The sequence below is a fragment of the Zea mays genome, chromosome 1, assembly GCF_902167145.1.
Source record: "Zea mays cultivar B73 chromosome 1, Zm-B73-REFERENCE-NAM-5.0, whole genome shotgun sequence".
Classification (NCBI taxonomy): Eukaryota; Viridiplantae; Streptophyta; class Magnoliopsida; order Poales; family Poaceae; genus Zea; species Zea mays.
In genome coordinates this window covers 60401547-60424094 of record NC_050096.1, presented here as the reverse complement: position 1 = coordinate 60424094, position 22548 = coordinate 60401547, and the positions used below count along the sequence as shown (strand labels likewise).

The window sequence follows — 22548 nt, the reverse complement described above, 5'->3', positions numbered from 1 at the left end:
GAAAGGGGGGAAATGGCGGATGTGTGTAGACTACACTGGTCTCAACAAAGCATGTCCGAAGGTTCCCTACCCTCTGCCTCGCATCGATCAAATCGTGGATTCCACTGCTGGGTGTGAAACCCTGTCCTTCCTCGATGCCTACTCAGGGTATCACCAAATCCGGATGAAAGAGTCCGACCAGCTCGCGACTTCTTTCATCACGCCGTTCGGCATGTACTGCTACGTCACCATGCCATTCGGTTTGAGGAATGCGGGTGCGACGTACCAGCGGTGCATGAACCATGTGTTCGGCGAACACATCGGTCGCACAGTCGAGGCCTACGTCGATGACATCGTAGTCAAGACAAGGAAGGCTTCCGACCTCCTCTCCGACCTTGAAGTGACATTCCGATGTCTCAAGGCGAAAGGAGTCAAGCTTAATCCTGAGAAGTGTGTCTTCGTGGTGCCCCGAGGCATGCTCCTGGGGTTCATCGTCTCCGAGCGTGGCATCGAAGCCAACCCGGAGAAGATCGCAGCCATCACCAGCATGGGACCCATCAAGGACTTAAAAGGCGTACAGAGGGTCATGGGATGTCTTGCGGCCCTGAGCCGCTTCATCTCACGCCTCGGCGAAAGAGGTCTGCCTCTGTACCGCCTCTTAAGGAAGGCCGAGTGTTTCGCTTGGACCCCTGAGGCCGAGGAAGCCCTCGGGAACCTGAAGGCGCTCCTTACGAAGGCGCCTGTCTTGGTGCCCCCAGCTGATGGAGAAGCCCTCTTGGTCTACGTCGCCGCAACCACTCAGGTGGTTAGCGCCGCGATTGTGGTCGAGAGGCAAGAGGAAGGGCATGCATTGCCCGTTCAGAGGCCAGTCTACTTCGTCAGCGAAGTACTGTCCGAGACCAAGATCCGCTACCCACAAGTTCAGAAGCTGCTGTATGCTGTGATCCTAACAAGGCGGAAGTTACGACACTACTTCGAGTCTCATCCGGTAACTGTGGTGTCATCCTTCCCCCTGGGGGAGATCATCCAGTGCCGAGAGGCCTCGGGCAGGATCGCAAAGTGGGCGGTGGAAATCATGGGCGAAACAATCTCGTTCGCCCCTCGGAAGGCCATCAAGTCCCAGGTGTTGGCGGACTTCGTGGCCGAATGGCTCGACACCCAGCTGCCGACAGCTCCGATCCAACCGGAGCTCTGGACCATGTTTTTCGACGGGTCGCTGATGAAGACGGGAGCCGGCGCGGGCCTGCTCTTCATCTCGCCCCTCGGAAAGCACCTACGCTACGTGCTACGCCTCCATTTCCCGGCATCCAACAATGTGGTCGAGTACGAAGCTCTGGTCAACGGGTTGCGGATCGCCATCGAGCTAGGGGTCAGACGCCTCGACGCCCGCGGTGACTCGCAGCTCGTCATCGACCAAGTCATGAAGAACTCCCACTGCCACGACCCGAAGATGGAGGCCTACTGCGATGAGGTTCGGCGCCTGGAAGACAAGTTCTTCAGGCTCGAGCTCAACCACATCGCTCGGCGCTACAACGAGACTGCAGACGAGCTGGCTAAAATAGCCTCGGGGCGAACGACGGTCCCCCCAGACGTCTTCTCCCGGGATCTGCATCAACCCTCTGTCAAGATCGACGACGCTCCCGAGCCCGAGGCACCCTCGGCACAGCCCGAGGCACCCTCGGCCCCCGAGGGCGAGGCACTGAACATCGAGGAAGGGCAGAGCGGGGCCACGCCTGATCAAGATTGGCAGGCCCCGTACCTGCAATATCTCCGCCGAGGAGAGCTACCCCTCGACCAAGCCGAGGCTCGGCGGGTAGCGCGACGCGCCAAGTCGTTCGTCTTACTGGGCGATGAGGAGGAGCTCTACCACCGCAGCCCCTCAGGCGTCCTCCAGCGATGCATCTCCATCGCCGAAGGTCAGGAACTCCTGCAAGAAATACACTCGGGGGCTTGTGGCCATCATGCAGCACCCCGAGCCCTTGTCGGGAATGCTTTCCGGCATGGCTTCTACTGGCCAACGGCGGTGGCTGACGCCACTAGAATTGTCCGCACCTGCGAAGGGTGCCAATTCTATGCGAAGCAGACCCACCTGCCCGCTCAGGCTCTGCAGACGATACCCATCACCTGGCCCTTTGCTGTATGGGGTCTGGACCTCGTCGGTCCCTTGTAGAAGGCGCCCGGGGGCTACACGCACCTGCTGGTCGCCATCGACAAATTCTCCAAGTGGATCGAGGTCCGACCCCTGAACAGCATCAGGTCCGAGCAGGCGGTGGTGTTTTTCACCAACATCATCCATCGCTTCGGGGTCCCAAACTCCATCATCACCGACAACGGTACCCAGTTCACCAGCAAAAAAATCTTGGATTTCTGCGAAGACCACCACATCCGGGTGGACTGGGCTGCCGTGGCTCATCCCATGACGAATGGGCAAGTAGAGCGTGCCAACGGCATGATTCTACAAGGGCTCAAGCCCCGGATCTACAACGGCCTCAACAAGTTCGGCAAGCGATGGATGAAGGAACTCCCCTCGGTGGTCTGGAGCTTGAGGACAACGCCAAGCCGAGCCACGGGTTTCACGCCGTTCTTCCTGGTCTATGGGGCCGAGGCCATCTTGCCCACTGACCTGGAATACGGCTCCCCGAGGGCGAGGGCCTACAACGAACAAAGCAACCAAGCTAGCCGAGAAGACTCACTGGACCAGCTGGAGGAGGCTCGGGACAAGGCCTTACTACACTCGGCGCGGTACCAGCAGTCCCTGCGACGCTACCACGCCCGAGGGGTCCGGTCCCGAGACCTCCAGGTGGGCGATCTGGTGCTTCGGCTGCGGCAGGACGCCCGAGGGAGGCACAAGCTCACGCCCCCCTGGGAGGGGCCTTTCGTCATCGCCCAAGTCCTGAAGCCCGGAACATACAAGCTGGCCAACAATCAAGGCGAGGTCTACGGCAACGCTTGGAACATCAAACAGCTACGTCGCTTCTACCCTTAAGATGTTTTCAAGTTGTTCATATACCTCGCACCCACGCAAAAGTTTAGTCATCAAGGAAGGGTCGGCCTCGCCTCGGCAAAGCCCGACCCTCCCTCGGGGGCTAAAAGGGGGGAGACCCCCTCTGCGTCGAATTTTTTTCCCTCGAAAAAAGATCTCTTTTCAGCAGAATTTCTTCCGTGCTTTTTGACTACTTCGAAAAGCGGATCCTGGAAACGACGGAGTACACGTAAGCAGCCAAGGCTGACCGAGCCGAGGGACTCCTACGCCTCCGGGATACGGATACCTCACTCATCACCTTCTGCGATAAGTAACTCGCGTTCGGATAAAGCGACTCCGTGGACCGGACAAGTCTTCACGTTCGGAAGCTCTTCTGCCAAAGTGGTCCTTCAAGCTTCCTCGACTAAGTCGGAGACAGGGCCTCATGGACGGGTGAAGGTACGCGTAAGCGGCAAGGCCGACCGAGCCGAGGGACTCCTACGCCCCCGGGATACGGATACCTCACTCATCACCTTCCGCGAGAAACAGCTCTCGCCCGCACAAACATCCCTGTTACCGGCGGAAAGTCCAGAGGCTCGGAATAAGGGGAAAAGAGACGCAGCTTTGCAAGCGCAGCGAGGGTGTGTTTTCTGGCCTCAGCGGCCGCAGAAGGCACACGCTACAAGACGATCTGATCCTGCAGGCTCAGGTCTTCACGCTGAAGGGGGCCGTAGCACCCTCGGCGTCGACGACGTCTTCAGCAAGGTCCGACCCAGCCTCGAACGGCGACGCGATCCGAGGACTTCTCCGGGAATCCGGCCCGAGCTGGCGGCTCGGCCGGCTACCCCCGGGGCCTCGGCCAACCATCTTCCAAGGGCGCTAGCCCGACCCGAGGCCTCGGCTGATCGACTCCGGCGTCGGATCCGCTGACGGACAACCCGGCTAGGCTCCGGCCAACCAGTTTCCCATTTTTGAGCCAACTCCGCCTCTGTTCGTACTGATATCGCTACCCCCGGCCTCGGCTCATCGAAGAGCGGCCGAGGGGTTTCTTTAACTAAGCTGGAGGAGCCTCAGACAACAAGGTCGATCGAGCCGAGGGATTCCTACGCCTCCGGGATACGGATACCTCACTCGTCACCTTGACACGGGGCGACTCATGCTTGGTGAAGCGGTACAGATAATAAACAGGCGAGACTTAGTGCTCGAAAATGAGGAAAAAAAACACGGCTCCGTGCCGAAATTACATACATGTTCAGGCCTCGACAGCCACAATGAACAAAAAACCCTGGCAATCGAAATGCCATTACAAACGGAACTTCGGTTCCCCCTCCGCAGGTACGAACAACCCCACTCCATGGGGGAAGGCCTGCGGAGCAACAGAAGACTGACGGGCGGCTCGCCGCCGCCCGTTCCAACTACGATGACAACAACCCCCGCTCCGGATCGCCGATCCGCAGCAGTGCAGGCCTCAGGGTGGGCGCTGCTGCAATCTTGCCCTCGCCCACGCCGACGCTCGAGGGGCGAGGACAAGTACGAAGAACCGGAGGCCCGGGGCGCGGATGGTGGCGGTGACCCCGTCGGCGACGAGGACTTCTCGAGCCGCCTCCGCCTCGGCGCTGATGGCGGGGGCCACCGCCCCCCCCCCCCCCGGTAGATCCCCACTCAAATCCTCCCAGACGAGTGGGGCACCGGCCTCTGCGCGAGAGCGCCATCCCCGTGCAAAAGCAGGGCCACCCCAGAACACGAACGCCGCCCTAGCAGCGCGCGGCGTCGGGGGTGGTCCTCCCGTGCACACGGCGCGGCAGCCGCCCTCCGGCCGGAGGGGCCGCCGGGAACCCAGCCGACGACTCTGACACGCTGGGGGTGACGACGTCCGCCGTCGATCAGCCCCACGTTGTCTAAGTCCGCGCCGCCCGCAGGGCCAGTGAGCGCCTCCTCCCCCGAACGCTGCGGGAGAAGGTGACCCGCAGGCCCGCACGGGAGGTCGAGCGCCGGCTCAGCCTGGCCCCCACCCCAGCAAGGATGATGAACATCCTTGAAGCTGAGGGTGGGACCAAGATCGCAGCCCGGCTTGCCCTTCCCCACCCAGGAACCGGTGGTCATCATCCTGGGTGACCGCCGGCGTGGGGGAGCAGCCGGGCTGGCTGATGAAAATCCTTGAAGCCGAACGATGGCTGAAAGGTACCAACTCCCACGGAGTTGTGTTCCTCCAACGAGGAGGCGGAAAGACGGTGGGTACCCCCCATCTGGGGGCTTGGAAGATGGAAAGACACGACGCATGAGGGAGGAAGAAGATGTGGTTGCCTTCCGAAAGGGGTCGCCCTCCTTTTAAAGGCAACTCTCCCTACGTGTGCCCCCAAACGCCGCGGGCTGAGTCTTCTCCAACACGCTCCAAGGCCCACCCCTGCGACTCGGGGGCTGGGTCCCGCATGTCATGCAGACCGGCTCCGAGCAGAAGAAGCCAAACCGCCGCGCGTGGTGCGCACAACCGCCCAGCGGTTACAAGCGACCCCCCACTTTTGCCCAGACCAACGGGCGGAAGGGGCGGGCAGCCATGCAGGAGGCATGCAACCGCGCCAGGTGGACGCGCTTCTCCGACTTCTGACACGCCAGCTTGGAGGCCCAGGCCCACGCGTCACGCAACCAGCGCGCCAGTTGCTGCATGCAAGCAGCCGCGCCACCACTTGTGCCACCGTCGCACCTCTTCGGTTGCGGAGCCTATGCCGCGACTCGAGGCGACCCAGCGCACGACCCAGCGGCGCCAGCCTGGCGCGACGGTCAATGCGGCCGAAAGTGGGCCGGCAGTAATGACGGTGGCAGGCGGACGGGAGCAGCAGTCACGTCGTCAGTCAGGCTCACGTCCCATCCAGGGACAGCAAGAGAGCCTCCTCCCACGGCGTGAAGACGGTGCGCCCGTGATCCGTTCCTCGAACGGCTCGCGCACGCGCAACGGCCGCCCCTCCGACCACTCGCCCCGTCGCATCAACTCCGCGGCGGGACAGGCGGCGCTTCTGGCAGGAGAAGCGGACGACGCTTCGCCTTCGCCGTAATAACCGCGCCAAAAAAGGTACGCCGCGTCGTTCGATTCCGTATCCTTTCCCCTTTTTTCTCTTTCTCTATCTCTTGCAACAGGGACCGGGAAAGGGGGATACCCCGAAAAGGATCCTTCCCTGTGAAGGAACCGGGCTCCGAGCCCCCCCTACTGATCAGAGGTTCGAAGGCTGGCCCTCCGAAGGGTTCAACAGTCGCCTCAGATCGCGTGGGCCCGACACCCACTACTGGTCAGGGGTTCGAAGGCCGGCCCCCCGAAGGGCTCCATGGCCGCCTCAGGCTACTCGGGCTCCGCGCCCATTACTGATCAGAGGTTCGAAGGCTGGCCCCCGAAGGGTTCACAGTCGCCTCAGACACCGAGCGAGGGATGACCAGGGGTACGTTCGATACATAACCGAGTCTCGGGCTACGCTCCCGAGGTACCCTAGGACATTTCCGAGACCAGCGGGAGCGATCTTGTAACGGAATCCCATCGGAGGGAGGCATCGAGCCCTCGGACCCCGTCGCCAGGGGACCGGGTCCGGCAGATCACCCGCAGGTACTTTTGGGCGTGCCTCTGGGCCCCTAGCCGACCCCCAACGAACGGGGCACGGACGTCCACTCGGATTACCCGCTTGCAGCTCACCGGAGACACCATGTTCGGTGCCCATCGAGGGTAACATGGCGCACTCCCCCCCTCCTCCTTGCGGAAAGGCGACGTAGGGGCGTATGCAAAAAGTCGAGTCTGTCCCTGATCGTCCTCTCGCCATGTGCGGAGGCTCGGGGGCTGCTCTCGCAAACCCGGCTCCGGCCGAACCGTTGACAGCGTCAACATACCAGCCCGAGAACTTGGGCCCCGACGGTGCACCCGGGCTACGGCCAGTTCACATGAGGGAACGACCAGACCAGCCGAAGCGTTACGCAAGGCATTAAGACCTCGAAGGAGTGAAACCACTCCTCCGAGGCCTCGGGGGCTACACCCGGCGGGTGCGCTCGCGCGCACCCACCGGAATGAAATGCAACCGAGGAAGGCTGGTCCCCTTGCAAAAAAGTGCGACGAAAGCCTCCAAGCGAGTGCTAACACTCCCTTCGAGGCTCGGGGGCTACTGTCGGGGACCATAATTAGGGGTACCCTCAAGACGCCTAATTCTCAGCTGGTAACCCCCATCAGCATAAAGCTGCAAAGGCCTGATGGGTGCGATTAAGTCAGGGATCAGCCCATACGAGTGACTCGATCACGCTTCACCCGAGCCTAGCCTCGGCCTCGGGCAGCCGACCTCGAGGGACTTCCGTCTCGCCCGAGGCCCCCCTTTTAACGGCGGACACATCTCCGGCTCGCCCGAGGCCTTGGCTTCGCTAAGAAGCAACCCTGATTAAATCGCCGCACCGACCGACCGAGTTGCAGGGGCATTTAACGCAAAGGTGGCCTGACACCTCTATCCTGACGCATGCCCCCCGGCAGAGCTGAAGTGACCGCCGTCACTCCGCTGCTCCACTGACCGGTCTGACAGAAGGACAGCGCCGCCTGCGCCACTCCGACTGCGGTGCCACTCGACAGAGTGAGTCTGACAGGTAGTCAGGCCTCGCCAGGGGCGCCATAGCGAACTCCGCTCCGCCCGACCCCAGGGCTCGGACTCGGGCTAAGACCCGGAAGACGGCGAACTCCGCTCCGCCCGACCCCAGGGCTCGGACTCGGGCTAAGACCCGGAAGACGGCGAACTCCGCTCCGCCCGACCCCAGGGCTCGGACTCGGGTTAAGACCCGGAAGACGGCGAACTCCGCTCCGCCCCACCCCAGGGCTCGGACTCGGGCTAAGACCCGGAAGACGGCGAACTCCGCTCCGCCCGACCCCGGGGCTCGGACTCGGGCTAAGACCCGGAAGACGGTGAACTCCGCTCCGCCCGACCCCAGGGCTCGGACTCGGGCTAAGACCCGGAAGACGGCGAACTCCGCTCCGCCCGACCCCAGGGCTCGGACTCGGGCTCGGCCCCGGAAGACGACGAACTCCGCCTCGCCCGACCCTAGGGCTCGGACTCCGCCCTGGCCTCTGCCGAACGACTTCCGCCTCGCCCGACCCAGGGGCTCGGACTCGGCCTCGGCAACGGAAGACAGATACGACCCCAGCTTCGGAGGAGCCCCCACGTCGCCCGGCCTCGGGCGCGGGCCCGCCACGTCAACAGGGAGCGCCATCACCACTCCACCCCGAACCGACTCGGGCCGCAGAGAACAAGACCGGTGTCCCATCTGACCAGCTCCGCCAGATAGGCAATGATGGCGCCTCCCAAGCTCCATGACGGCGGTGGCTCTCAGCTCTCTTACGGAAGCAGGTGGACGTCAGCAAGGACTCGACCGCTCCGACAGCTGTCCTTCCGCCAAGCTCCGTTGCTCCTCCGACAGCCACGACATCACGCCAGCAGGGTGCCAAGATCTCTCCGGCTGCCACATTGGCATGTACTTAGGGCGCTAGCTCTCCCTCCGCTAGACACGTAGCACTCTGCTACACCCCCCATTGTACACCTAGATCCTCTCCTTACGACTATAAAAGGAAGGACCAGGGCCTTCTTAGAGAAGGTTGGCCGCGCGGGACCGAGGACGGGACAGGCGCTCTCTTGGGGCCGCTCGCTTCCCTCACCCGCGTGGACACTTGTAACCCCCCTACTGCAAGCGCACCCGACCTGGGCGCGGGACGAACACGAAGGCCGCGGGACTTCCACCTCTCTCACGCCCGTCTCCAGCCGCCTCGCCTCTCCCCCCTTCGCGCTCGCCCACGCGCTCGACCCATCTGGGCTGGGGCACGCAGCACACTCACTCGTCGGCTTAGGGACCCCCGGTCTCGAAACGCCGACAGGTAGAAATTCTAAGTTTGCTCCCAAAGCTGTAGAAGGGTTTTTGTTAGGTTATGACTCAAATACAAAGGCGTATAGAGTCTTCAACAAATCATCGGGTTTGGTTGAAGTCTCTAGCGACGTTGTATTTGATGAGACTAATGGCTCTCCAAGAGAGCAAGTTGTTGATTGTGATGATGTAGATGAAGAAGATGTTCCGACAGCCGCTATACGAACCATGGCGATTGGAGAAGTGCGGCCACAGGAACAAGATGAACGAGATCAACCTTCTTCCTCAACAATGGTGCATCCCCCAACTCAAAACGATGAACAGGTTCATCAAGAGGAGTGTGATCAAGGGGGAGCACAAGATGATCATGTGATGGAGGAAGAAGCACAACCGGCACCTCCAACCCAAGTTCGAGCAATGATTCAAAGGGATCATCCCGTCGACCAAATTCTGGGTGATATTAGCAAGGGAGTAACTACTCGATCTCAATTAGTTAATTTTTGTGAGCATTACTCCTTTGTCTCTTCTATTGAGCCTTTCAGGGTAGAAGAAGCCTTGCTAGATCCGGACTGGGTGTTAGCCATGCAGGAGGAGCTCAACAACTTCAAGCGAAATGAAGTTTGGACACTGGTGCCTCGTCCCAAGCAAAACGTTGTGGGAACCAAGTGGGTATTCCGCAACAAACAGGACGAGCACGGGGTGGTGACGAGGAACAAGGCTCGACTTGTGGCAAAAGGTTATGCCCAAGTCGCAGGTTTGGACTTTGAGGAGACGTTTGCTCCTGTGGCTAGGCTAGAATCAATTCGTATCTTGCTAGCATATGCCGCTCACCATTCTTTCAGGTTGTTCCAAATGGATGTGAAGAGCGCTTTCCTCAACGGGCCAATCAAGGAGGAGGTGTACGTGGAGCAACCCCCTGGCTTCGAGGATGAACGGTACCCCGACCACGTGTGTAAGCTCTCTAAGGCGCTCTATGGACTTAAGCAAGCCCCAAGAGCATGGTATGGATGCCTTAGAGACTTTCTAATTGTTAATGCTTTCAAGGTTGGGAAAGCCGATCCAACTCTTTTTACTAAGACATGTGATGGTGATTTGTTTGTGTGCCAAATTTATGTCGATGACATAATATTTGATTCTACTAACCAAAAGTCTTGTGAAGAGTTTAGCAGGGTGATGACGCAGAAATTCGAGATGTCAATGATGGGCGAGTTGAACTACTTCCTTGGGTTCCAAGTGAAGCAACTCAAAGATGGCACCTTCATCTCCCAAACGAAGTACACGCAAGATCTGCTAAAGCGGTTTGGGATGAAGGACGCCAAGCCCGCAAAGACTCTGATGGGGACCGACGGACACACCGACCTCAACAAAGGAGGTAAGTCCGTTGATCAAAAAGCATACCAGTCAATGATAGGGTCTTTACTTTATTTATGTGCTAGTAGACCGGACATTATGCTTAGCGTATGCATGTGTGCTAGATTTCAATCCGATCCTAAGGAGTGTCACTTAGTGGCGGTGAAGCGAATTCTTAGATATTTGGTTGCTACGCCTTGCTTCGGGCTCTGGTATCCAAAGGGGTCTACCTTTGACTTGGTTGGATACTCAGATTCCGACTATGCTGGATGTAAGGTCGATAGGAAGAGTACATCGGGGACGTGCCAATTCTTAGGAAGGTCCCTGGTGTCATGGAACTCTAAGAAACAAACCTCCGTTGCCCTATCCACCGCTGAGGCCGAGTACGTTGCCGCAGGACAGTGTTGCGCGCAACTACTTTGGATGAGGCAAACCCTCAGGGACTTTGGCTACAATCTGAGCAAAGTCCCACTCCTATGTGACAATGAGAGTGCTATCCGCTTGGCGGAAAATCCTGTTGAACACAGCCGCACAAAGCACATTGACATCCGGCATCACTTTTTGAGAGACCACCAGCAAAAGGGAGATATCGAAGTGTTTCATGTTAGCACCGAGAACCAGCTAGCCGATATCTTCACTAAGCCTCTAGATGAGAAGACCTTTTGCAGGTTGCGTAGTGAGCTAAATGTCTTAGATTCGCGGAACCTGGATTGATTTATAGCATACATGTGTTTATGCCTTTAATCATGTTCATTCTGCATTGTGTTGCTTATTATGGTGCTCAAGTTGTACAAGCACTCCCCGGACCTCACAAGTCCTTGTGCCAGTAATGCACATATTTAGGGGGAGATGTGTTACAACTTGACCCTTTGAGACTAACCGTTTGTTTGAGTTTGATTGTTTTAGTCTCAAAGAAGGTTTGAAAGGGAAAGGTGGACTTGGACCGTGAAAGACTTCCACTGCACTCCGATGAGAGGGTAACTTATTCCAAGTTCATCTTTAAACTCTTATTGCCTATTTTGCTCTTAATTGAAGATTTTGGTGAGGCAATGGGGTCAAAGGGCCAAGGTTGATCCTGTTTTGGTGCTTGATGCCAAAGGGGGAGAAAATAAAGGCCAAAGCAATAAATGGATCAGCTACCACTTGAGAAACTTTGAAAATAGTAGGATAGAGCTTTTGGTTTGTCAAAACTCCTGCATTGTCTCTTTTGTCAAAAGTTGGCCTCTTGTGGGGAGAAGTGTTGATTATGGGAAAAAGGGGGAGTTTTTGGAATCTTGAATCAATTTTCTTTGGAAAACCTCTCTTTATGTCTCTACAAGTGGATTTGACTTAGAGATAGGATTTTGTGTTTGATTTGCAAAAACAAACCAAGTGGTGGCAAAGGATGATCCATATATGCCAAATTGAATCAAAATAAATTTGAGTTTTTATTTGAAGTGATATTGCACTTGTTCTAGTTGCTTTATGTTGTGTTGGCATAAATCACCAAAAAGGGGGAGATTGAAAGGGAAATGTGCCCTTGGGCCATTTCTAAGTATTTTGGTGATTGAGTGCCAACACAAGTGCTTAAATGTGAATCTATGCCCATGGATGAACAAAGTGAAAATCAAGAGCAAAGGTATGTTTCTAAGTCTTAGTACATTGGTTTTGTGTACTAATATACTTGACTAAGTATCAGAAACAGAAAGAAGAAGAAAAGAGAAGAGTTGGCTGTGTACAGCCAAGAGGCTGTTTCGGTCTGGGGCACCGGACTGTCCGGTGGTGCACCGGACAGTGTCCGGTGGTGCACCGGACAGTGTCCGGTGCGCCAGGCTGGCTCGAGCGAAGTGGCCGCTCTCGGGAATTCGCGGACGACGTACGGCTAAAATTCACCGGACTGTCCGGTGAGCCAACGGTCGGCCAAGCCAACGGTCGGCCGCGGAATCTGCGCACGACACGTGGCCGGGCCAACGGTCGGAAGGGGGCACCGGACTGTCCGGTGTGCACCGGACATGTCCGGTGCGCCAACGGCTCCAGATCTGCAACGGTCGGCTGCGCCATTTTAGGAAGGAGATCGGGCACCGGACAGTGTCCGGTGTGCACCGGACTGTCCGGTGCGCCCGATGACAGAAGGCAAGATCAGCCTTCCAGAATTGCTCTCAACGGCTCCTAGCTGCCTTGGGGCTATAAAAGGGACCCCTAGGCGCATGGAGGAAGACACCAAGCAACCTTAGAGCACTCTTGATCATCCACACTCAGTCTTTGCGCATTCGTTTGTCATTCTCAGTGATTCGAGCTCCGTTCTAGTGAGAACTTTGAGATAGTCTTTTGAGCTCGATTCTTGGCCGTGTGTGTGCGCATTTTGCTGTGGATTTGTGTGCGTTGCTTCCCTTCCTTACTCCGTGATTCTTTGTGAACATCAAAAGTGTAAGGGCGAGAGGCTCCAAGTTGTGGAGATTCCTCGCGAACGGGATAAGAAAAGAAAAGCATAACACTATGGTATTCAAGTTGATCATTGGATCACTTGAGAGGAGTTGAGTGCAACTCTCGTCCGTTGGGACGCCACAACGTGGAGTAGGCAAGTTTTGTACTTGGCCGAACCACGGGATAAATCACTGTGTCTTCTCTGTGTTGAATTCTTTGTGATTATCGTATTGTGCAAGACCTTCTCTCTAGCCACTTGGCGATTATTACGCTAACACTTAACAAGTTTTTGTGGCTATAAGTTTAAGTTTCACAGGATCACCTATTCACCCCCCCCCCCTCTAGGTGCTCTCAATGTGCCGTCATGGAGCTCATGCAATTTTAGCCAAATCTCATTAGCAGTTTTCAGGGTAAATACTTGATTGAAAATATCCATGCTAAGAGATTCATACAAGCAATTTTTGGCTCTAGCATTTAAATGGATTTCTTTTTCCTCACTCGTGGTGGGTTTCTCGGGATTCTTGAGGGGTTTCATCCCGTCACGAGTGACTCTCCAAACACCTAGATCAACGGCCTCTAGGTAACAAGCCATTCTAGCACTATAATATGGGAAGTTAGTGCCGTCGAAGTGTGGTGGCCTATGGGTATCCATCCCTTCCTCTAAAAAGCGTCGGCTCTTTTAGCGGTGAAGCTAAAGCGTTTCAAATGAGCCAAACCGGGCTTTGATACCACTTGTAGGAAACGGGTGACGCCTAAGAGGGGGGTGAATTAGGACTTCTAAAATTTTTACTAAACTAGGCCACAAATAAATCCCTAGAGCAAAACCTATGCAAATAATCAAACTAAAAAGTGCAATCTAGGTTTTGTCTAAGTGTTGCTATCTCTACCGCAAAGGCTAAGTTTCAATCTATACTAAATAAATATGAATACAAGATTGAAACTTAAATGCTTAATATAAATGCGGAAACTTAAGGAGCAAAGTAGAGAAGCAAACTCTCGTGGATGACGCCGGTATTTTTACCGAGGTATCCGGAACCGCGCAAGGTCCCGACTAATCCTCGTTGGTGCCCCTACGCAAAGGGAAGCCCACGTGAGGGCCAAGCACCACGGTCGAGTAACTCCGTAGAGAGCCACGGGCCTTCTCCACGCGCAAGTGGTGCTCCGCTTCCGGCTCCTCTCGGACGCTCCCCGTCGTCTCCACTATCGAGCTTCCGGCCGAAACGCCGCGGGCCTCGTTCCCTCCGGTACACGGTGGCGGCCGTGACACAAACGCGGTTGTTACGGTCTCGCAAGACTCTCGCCCCACTCGGTACAATTACAACAACTCACACAAGAGCCGAGGGGTTGTGTGGTTTTACAAAACTCACTCAACTAACTAGGGTTCACCTAGAGCAAGCGCTAAAGCGGTCTAACTAACCTAAGCACTTCGCAAAGCACCTACGCTAATCACCGAGTGATTCTATTAAGCACTTGGGTGTTTGAGCTCTTGGAAATATGCACTATGTGTCTTGGTATGTTGCTTGGGCTCCCACACCTTCAAATGGCTGATTGGGTGAAGTATATATAGGCCCCAACTCAACTAGCCGTTGGAAAGCAGACTGTTGTAAGGGTGGCACACCGGACAGTCCTGTCAGCCAACGGTGCGCCAACTGTGTGCCAACGGTGCGCCAACGGTGAGCCAACGGTGCGCCAACAGTGCACCAACGCTGTGCAGCCAACGGCTAGTTCTGACACACCGGACAGTCCGGTGCACCAACAGTGTGCCAACGGTGAGCCAACTGTGTGCCACCGGTGTGCAGCCAACGGCTAGTTCTAACAGCTAGCCGTTAGGTGCACCGGACAGTGAATAGTGACTGTCCGGTGCACACCGGACAGTCCGGTGCCTTCTCTCATAAAACTCTGTTGGCTATCCTGTGCGCCAACTGTGTGCCACCGGTGAGCCAACTGTGTGCCACCGGTGCGCCAACTGTGTGCCACCGGTGAGCCAACTGTGTGCCACCGGTGCGCCAACTGTGTGCCACCGGTGAGCCAACTGTGCGCCACCGGTGCGCCAGCTGACAGCCCATCTTCTAGGTCTTCTGTATTTTATTCTTGGGCTCCTTTGGTCTTGAGTCTTGGACTTCTAAGCTCTTTTTATGTCTTCATTTGAGGTGTTGCATCCTCAGTGTCTTAGTCCAATCCTCTTCGTATCCTGTGAACTATAAACATAAACACTAGCAAACACATTAGTTCACAGGTTGTGTTAATCATCAAACACCAAAACTCATTTAGCCAAATGGCCCGGGGTCCATTTTTCCTTACACATGTTTTACCTTACTTTGTATTAACTCTATAAATTTAGTTACGAAGGTGAAACCTTCGTAATATTATGCTTGTGACCTTCGTCCGAAGCTCATTTGATCCTTGTGGAATAATGCTTCGACGGACGAAGGGCATTGATATTTAACATTTTATGTTGCCTTGTTCTTAATTCATAGCATTTGAGAGCAAGTCCCCAACATTGGCGCCCACCTCCGGTGAACTCACTTCCACTTTTTTGAGCTGATGGCTTCGTCCAACATTCAAGCCAGAGCTGCTTCGGCTCCGAAGCTGGTACTCCCGATAACAGGCGGTTCATACTCAGAGCCAGCCAACAAGAAACAGAAGGAGGCATAGAGAAGGGTACAACATGTCGGGGTGCAGGGACCCTTCATCAAGTCAAGATGGTCTCACATTCCAATTACCTTCTCTCAAGAGGATCTTCAACTCAAGGATTACCCACACAACGACGCTATGGTTATCTCTTGTGTGATCAAAGGATTCCTGGTCCATAATGTTTTGGTTGATACAGGCAGCGCAGCTGATATTATATTTGCTAAGGCCTTCAGACAAATGCAAGAGCCCGAAGACAAAATTCATGATGCCACGCATCCCCTTTGTGGCTTCGGAGGAAGGCAGATTATAGCACTCGACAAAATCACAATGTCAGTGACCTTCGGATTTATCAACAACACAAGGACTGAACAAGTTGTGTTTGATATTGTTGACATGGAATACCCTTACAATGCAATCATTGGTCGAGGCACTCTCAATGCCTTCGAAGCAATTATTCATCCAGCTTATCTTTGTATATCCCCGCAAGTGTTCATGCGAATGTAGGATCCCGTGAAGAAATTTTTTCGTCGTGAATACATAGATGAAGAGTTATTTCCTGACGAAAAATTCCCCGTTATCCTTGGATGTGTGACTGCCTGATTCTGATTGGGGAAGAGGGGGTTCGTTGAAGCTGCTGCTGTGGCTACGTCAGCCACCTCTATCCGCGTAGTTAGGCTATCTCTCCCTAATCCACCTCATATCTCAATTCTTATTTTTAAACTACACTTTGTAAAGTATAAATAGTGTTTTGCATGTCCTTATACATGATTTGCTGAAAATAAACTTAAATGGAAGGAACAAATCGGGTCCGGCACAGACGCAGTGGGCAAAAGCCCCGCCGAGCGCAGGGGCTCCAAATCCTTGTAACTTTTAACAAGAAGCGATGTGCTTGAATGCAAAGCTGTTAGATTAGATAATACTGGGTGTTACCAGGACCTTACTATATATGACATTTAGTCTTGTGTCACGTTTCATGTATTAATATTAATGTAAATAAAAAACGCTTAAATACTCCTGCTTCATAGGGCTGATAAAGCGACATAGTTCCACTTCACATTGCTACTAAACACTTAAAACATTCAAAAGGAGAGATTAAACTAAGGGACACACAATATTGATTACCCGTTTGACTTTCAGTAAACATGCTTGAAACTATAGTATCATCTAGACAGTAGGGTTCTTGTCGCTAAATCCTAACTAGATTGGATCGCTAAGTCAATCGGTCTGGAGCGTCAAGGTGGCCCAATGGGTCGTGTATCAGCCAGATAGAGTTAATTGGTAAGTGTTTGTTGCTTAGAGTCTACGAACTATAAAATATACAATTCTTGTCAATAAATAAACAGAAGATAGGCGTTCCAAAATAGCACATATTTCCTTATCCCTTCGGCATATTGCAACCTCTTTTTAAGGGTTTTCCAAGATAAACGTCATGCTACCCTGATATAGTCTCAAGTAGATCACATCAGAGCTATATGATGCTCCGTCTTATTCTTGTGCTAAGCGTTTTTGTTGACAAGACTGCTAGTTATCCTTTTTACCATCAATCTAATGTTTCGTTTAAGTTTCATGTAGATTGATCTTACACGACTAAATGTGTATCGTTTGTCCGGTTGCTACATTCTCCGACATGTGGCTGTAATATGTGCATACGATAACTCGAGAGTCCGATATATATCTAGCACCATGTCTTACATAGTTACATGCTTGATGGACCTTCTTGCAGGTCCTGATTCATGTTCGCGCATGTGTGCATCGACTTATAGTCATAAATTTCTAAGATAGAATCATTAGTATGCGGAGACAGATCCAGCGGTGGGACGGGCGAGACTCGAGCCCTCCTACCGTTTTCGATCCCATAGAGCCTCACTAGAACCTCCTAAAAATCTAAAATATACATAATATAACGTAGAAGCAGCTTCTATACTACAACAGTTTAGTTCATTCTCTACTAAACCTTTTTCTGGCTGCGTCCCTATCGTAACGATACATAATATTAAATTGGATCCGGGATCGTTTATCTGGCACTGGGTTCATCATATATAGTGTAGGTAATCGCGGTAAGGAATAAGCGAAGCAACGTGTGTATTCGATGCGGTAGGGAGAAGCGGCTTTCCAGAAAATTAAGAAATAATCAAAGTGTTTGGGTAGGATTATTGCTTAATTCTTCTGGCTATAATCCACTTATAAGCGGATCCAAACACGCCGCGATTGTCAGATACGCGAATCTAAATAGGGCCAAGGCCGTCTGAGAAAAGCACAAAAGCAAACAATTTTAACTTTATTGGGTCATCGCAATACACATTCTTCAGGGAATTTTCCAATTCAATCCAATCTTGTGTACATTCTTCAGGGATTTTTTTTTCTAATTCAATCCAATCTTGTGTACATTCTTCAGGGACTTTTTTTTAATTCAATCCAATCTTTGTCTCTGCTTTTTTGGCTTCTCCTGTATCGAAAAACATGTTAGTTCCATTGGCAGTTACCTTTCAATCACAGTATCACAAATAAAATTTGAATGCGACACAATTAATCATCTCATATTAGGACAAACAATTGTTCCTCAACAAAGATACCTCTAAACCTCTGCGATCATTTTTAGCTTATCGACCTCTACGTGGCACAATCGAAAAGATGGGGCTTGAAATATGTAGGTACGCAAAAATTCATGAAGCCGCAATAAAAATTTAGAGATAACTTCCACTTGATTTAAGTAAAATAGATGTAACTGTATTTGTAGTAGACAGCACAGATAACCATCCCGATACAACCAGGTACCTAGCAAAACTGATCTTGCCCTATTACAAAGATTCAGGTACGATAGTTACAAAAAGTGCAACTCAACATGATCCTTTTTTTCTAGCACGCCAGTGATATGGTCAAGTAGCTACACAACACCTGGGCTGACAAATTAATTAGCCTTGACATATCAACTCTAATAATCCACATCTGTACCCAAAGATCACTCAGATCGCTCTGCAGGCTCGATGTCATCATTGTCTTCGTTATCTGAACTCTCAATGTCTTCGTTATCTGCATTTTCAGTAGTGTCTTCATTGTCTGCATTGTTTTCCTTATGGCAGGGCACATTCATGTTCTGCTGTGACGAGATTATTCCTGCAATGGCTTTCATGGCTGCGGCAGTCCTGTCGCTGCTTACTCCGTCCTCTTTGGTAATCCCAATAGGTTCAGCACTTTCAGATGCACCGCCGTCGCTTTGCTGCGGAGGGGGTACAAAGAAGGGGATTTTACCCCTCTGCCAGTCATGAAGTATCATCTTGGCAGCTGTTGTCAGATCAGGCTCCCCGCCCTGAGAACCAAAAGTGTAATTATTATATTAAGGGAAAGAATACCATTACCATGTGAATGAACAACAAAATCAACTGTGCCTTTCTAACACAGGAGTAATAGAATTTTGTAAAAATCTGGTTAAATATCCATTTTTCTACAGGGAGAAATACTTGTAGAAACATAGCAAGATATAATCATATATTAAGAACAAATGCAGTACCTTGAGAAGTTTTCCAGTGGTCCTGCACAGCTGGACAAGAAAATCGTTATCATCAGACCTGCAGAGAAAAGATAAATCCATAATCAGACCTTGCTATGGATTTTAATTGAATCAAAGTTTGGCCTATGATATTCATAATCAACAAATAGATGCATTTTAGAATATAAGGGGGAAAACATGCTTCAAGTGTAACTATAAAAAATCGGTGTTTATACATAGGAGCATGCTAGAAACCAATAATATTTATTTATCTTGGAGCACACATCATATAAACAAGTGATTGGTGTATTCCTAACAATATGAAAGGTGCAATCATATTAATACTAAACAATAACATTGTTCTAAACAACATACCAATCTTGAATTTTGTACGCTCTTTGGAGATGCTCCTTTTTAACACGCCTAAGAACTTCACCAATGTGCTCAGCAGCATCCGCCAAATTTGTCACCCGGACCTTGAGACAAATACATAAATTAGAGAGCATACATGTATTGATAAAGGAACAACTAAAAAGATCAGTGTTTCTATGTTATGGGCCTTAAGCCCATTAGCTATGTCATTATGGTTAGGTTAGCCGCGGCCACTGTTCACGTGCGGTTACTGTAGCGCGTGAACAGCGCCGTCCAGATAGGGTTTGTTATGTTGCTTAGCTATTAAGTTAGGATTACCTCTCTATAAGGAGGGGCAGGGTGTTAGTAGAGAGAGGGAAGAAGAATAGATCTGGTTTACTCTTAGGGCCTTCTACGGGAGGGCTGAGTACTGGGACTATCTTGCAAGTGCATCGCAGTTCACAACATTCTAAGATGAGTAGTTGACATCAAATATATTTAATACAGAACAGGACTGGTCATCGTCAACTCCACTTGGAAAAGTGTATGAGCTAAACATTGTTTTACATGTATCCCAGGAATAAACATCATCTTGAACTAAAATACTTTCTGATATATATTCAAGGTAGGGGGAGGGGGCACTACAAGCTTGAAATAATTATTTTTGCCAGCCACAAGTAAAAAGAACAAGAGCAGGCATGGTGCAGTGTGAGAGCTGTCCCTGAGTCACCAGGTTTAGGGTTCGAAGCAGACTCTCCACATTTGCGGGGGATGCTTGCCTCGGTTCATCTCTTTCCCAGACCTCACTCATGCGGGAGCCTCCAGCACTACCCAGGTAAAAAAAACATTTGCAAATTGCACAGCTGAAGATACATACCACACCCTTCAGAACTATATCAGTTTCTGAATCATTGTTTTGATATACAACACCGGGACAATCAATCAAAAATATCTTTTTAGTGAGAGTGATGTACTGCCACACTTTTGTCTCTCCAGGTATTGGAGCAACCTTGCAGACCTGAAAGCATAACCTAATTGTCAGAATAACCTGAAAAGAAAATTAGAAAGTGCTACCTTTAAAGCATGAGGAGAGAATTACACTCTTCGACCGTAGTGTGTTAATAACTGATGACTTCCCAACATTGGGGTACCCAACAAACCCGACAGAAATAGCTTGTTTGTCATTCTTCAAACGAGCAAATTGCCTCAATACTGACAGAAGAGATCCCTGTACATTTTCAGAAAGGTTAGGGCTTAATCACATAGAACATAATATATGATACACTGAAAAAGATTATGCAAAATGCAGACTTACTTTGCCAAATGACTTGTTGATGCTTGCATGGAATGCTAGGGTGGGATAGTCCTTCGAAAGGGTCCTTAACCATCCTTTTGTAGCCCAAGCAGGGATTAGATCACACTAAATAAAAAATGAAAAAAAACAATCAATATGCCTCTAAGATTTGTACAGGAATATGCTGCAGAGTAGTTGATACCTTATTTAGTAAGAAAACCAAGTGTTTGTGCTTGCAGTTCTCTTTTAGATGTCTCTCTAGATGGTAGCATCGAGTGCCCATTGGATCCCTGGCGTCCAACACCTGCAGAATAACATCTACAAAGATTAAGCATACATTGGTTGAGCTCACAAAACTCTTCACATGGGCAAAAGAGTTGCGATGCTAACCTGCACAACAACGTCCGAAGAGTCAATAACTTTGTATAGTTCACCCCAGATTCTTTTGCTCTGTCCCTTCTCAAACATTGTATGCCTCACTAGATCACGTAAGCCATCTTCTTCTTCCTCCCTTGGCAACTTTGATGAAGCATACTTTTGCTCAAACACATCTGAAGAAGATAAAACAACATGCAAGTTCACAAAAATAAAGAGCAGTACACCAAACAAGGAGGTGCCGAATGAACATGTTAAAATTTCGCCATCCAGTGGCCTTCAAATTGCATGTTTTACTAGAACATGAACATCAATGACTTAAACCAACAATTGTGGAGTTAACTTTAAAACATCAATAGAACAAATCAAATTGCTGTCTTCTAAAATGGCATGCAATACTTTGGATATTTGATCAAAGTGTAGTAACTGTCAATGTATATGACTGACCTTGGGAATCATCAGCTCTCTTCAGCAAAGATTCGTAGTCAAGAGCAGTTAGTTTCGGACGTTTCCTCTTGCCCTTTGGCCCAAAAGCATGCTCAAAAGGTTCAACTTCAAGCAGATGTGCCTTCGCTTGCTGCATCAACAGAAGCAAATATACATAAGAATAACTTTTGCATACTATACAGTGGTCGGATAACAAGCTACTTGTTTCCTTTTTTATTATACCCAGCCAACTCAACAGTCAATACGACACTTAACCAAACAGGGGAACACGAACAACATTGACTGCATCGATACAAGCAAATGTTAGTCTTGCCCCCGTCTATCTCGACAGAGTGATGACCACAACGGCAGATGATAATCATAGGATGATAATCATAGACGCTAGCGTAGCACCTTTTGATGATCTTGCAGGAGCGATAGTGGCAGCTTCCGTTCTTTCAGGATGACACTGAAGTTGTCGGAAAGCCGACTCTGGAGTTCCTCCCGGAACATTTCAAGCTGTGGCTGGCCCACAACGCGAGTATTGCCTGCAAGCACCAAGAGCCGGATCAACACGAGAAAGGCACAAGCAATCAGCATCCGTCAATGATATTTAAGCGTGGAACCATCGGAGTAGGTAACTACTGCGGTACTGCCACAGAGCAGCAATTAATCCTGGAGCTACAATGAAGCATTCGATCGCACAATTGAAGCACCAACTAAGCGTATGTTATCCGAATAATGCCGCTCGAATATTAGAATTAGACACGAAGCTAGGCGGTGGAGATCGGACTCACCGAACCACCGGCGGTCGGGCTCGATGCGGGTGTTGGGGAGCTCTTTAGACTGGAAATCGTTCCTGAGCACCTTCCCGGCGCGGTCCCTCTTGGGCCGCGTCTTGTACATCTTGAGCCGCCGCACGGTAGCCGCGGACCGGCTCCCGCCACCGGCGCCGCCGCCCGCGCCCTTCTTGTCATTGGGGCGGTTGACGTCGTTCGAGTGCCGCGGCTTGCCCGACACGTTCACCGCCTTCTCCTTCTTCTTCGCCATCTCCTTCTCCCTCGTCTACTTGGTTCTCTTGTGAGTTCGCGATGGGGAGGAGGGGAGGGTGAAGAGTAGTGGAAGAAGGCGGTGGGAAAGAGAGGAGCCGACGATGTTGGGAAACTAGGGTTTTGACAGGAGAGGGCAGCGTGGCTCGCACGTGCGCGTCAGGCATGCGAGCCTTTTGTGGGCTGGGCTTTGCCGAGGGTAATGGTCAGCAAACTTTTGGCCCACTACAAACGCGACCGCGTCTACCTAAATTTTTCTAAAGGCATATTTATAAGAAGCTCCCTAATAAATGACTTCAGAAAATCAGTTTAAAAGTATATCTAAAAATTAGTAGTGGTATATTTTAATACTTTCTCCAACAGATCCCTTAAA

General features: G+C 51.6%; 1 protein-coding gene across 1 annotated transcript; it reads right to left on the bottom strand.

Moving 5' to 3' along the window:
* Window positions 1-17879: 17879 nt before the first annotated feature.
* On the bottom strand, window positions 17880-22266 carry LOC100283854 (nucleolar GTP-binding protein 2). Its single transcript, NM_001367182.1, has 11 exons — window positions 21924-22266; window positions 21541-21674; window positions 21148-21277; window positions 20716-20876; window positions 20528-20629; window positions 20347-20451; window positions 20131-20259; window positions 19909-20049; window positions 19056-19156; window positions 18702-18759; window positions 17880-18500 (listed from the first exon to the last, which is right to left on the bottom strand). The coding sequence occupies exons 1-11, from the start codon at window positions 22174-22176 to the stop codon at window positions 18153-18155; spliced, it is 1662 nt and encodes a 553-aa protein (NP_001354111.1). The 5' UTR covers window positions 22177-22266; the 3' UTR covers window positions 17880-18152.
* Between the last annotated feature and the right edge of the window lie 282 nt (window positions 22267-22548).

Coding starts and splice junctions, on each gene's coding strand:
- LOC100283854 (NM_001367182.1), bottom strand. CDS start 22,176: ATGGCGAAGAAGAAGGAGAAGGCGGTGAACGTGTCGGGCAAGCCGCGG. Junction 21,278..21,540: donor TCCTGCAAGATCATCAAAAG/GTGCTACGCTAG, acceptor CTGTTGATGCAG/CAAGCGAAGGCACATCTGCT. Junction 20,050..20,130: donor ACACACTACGGTCGAAGAGT/GTAATTCTCTCC, acceptor TTATGCTTTCAG/GTCTGCAAGGTTGCTCCAAT.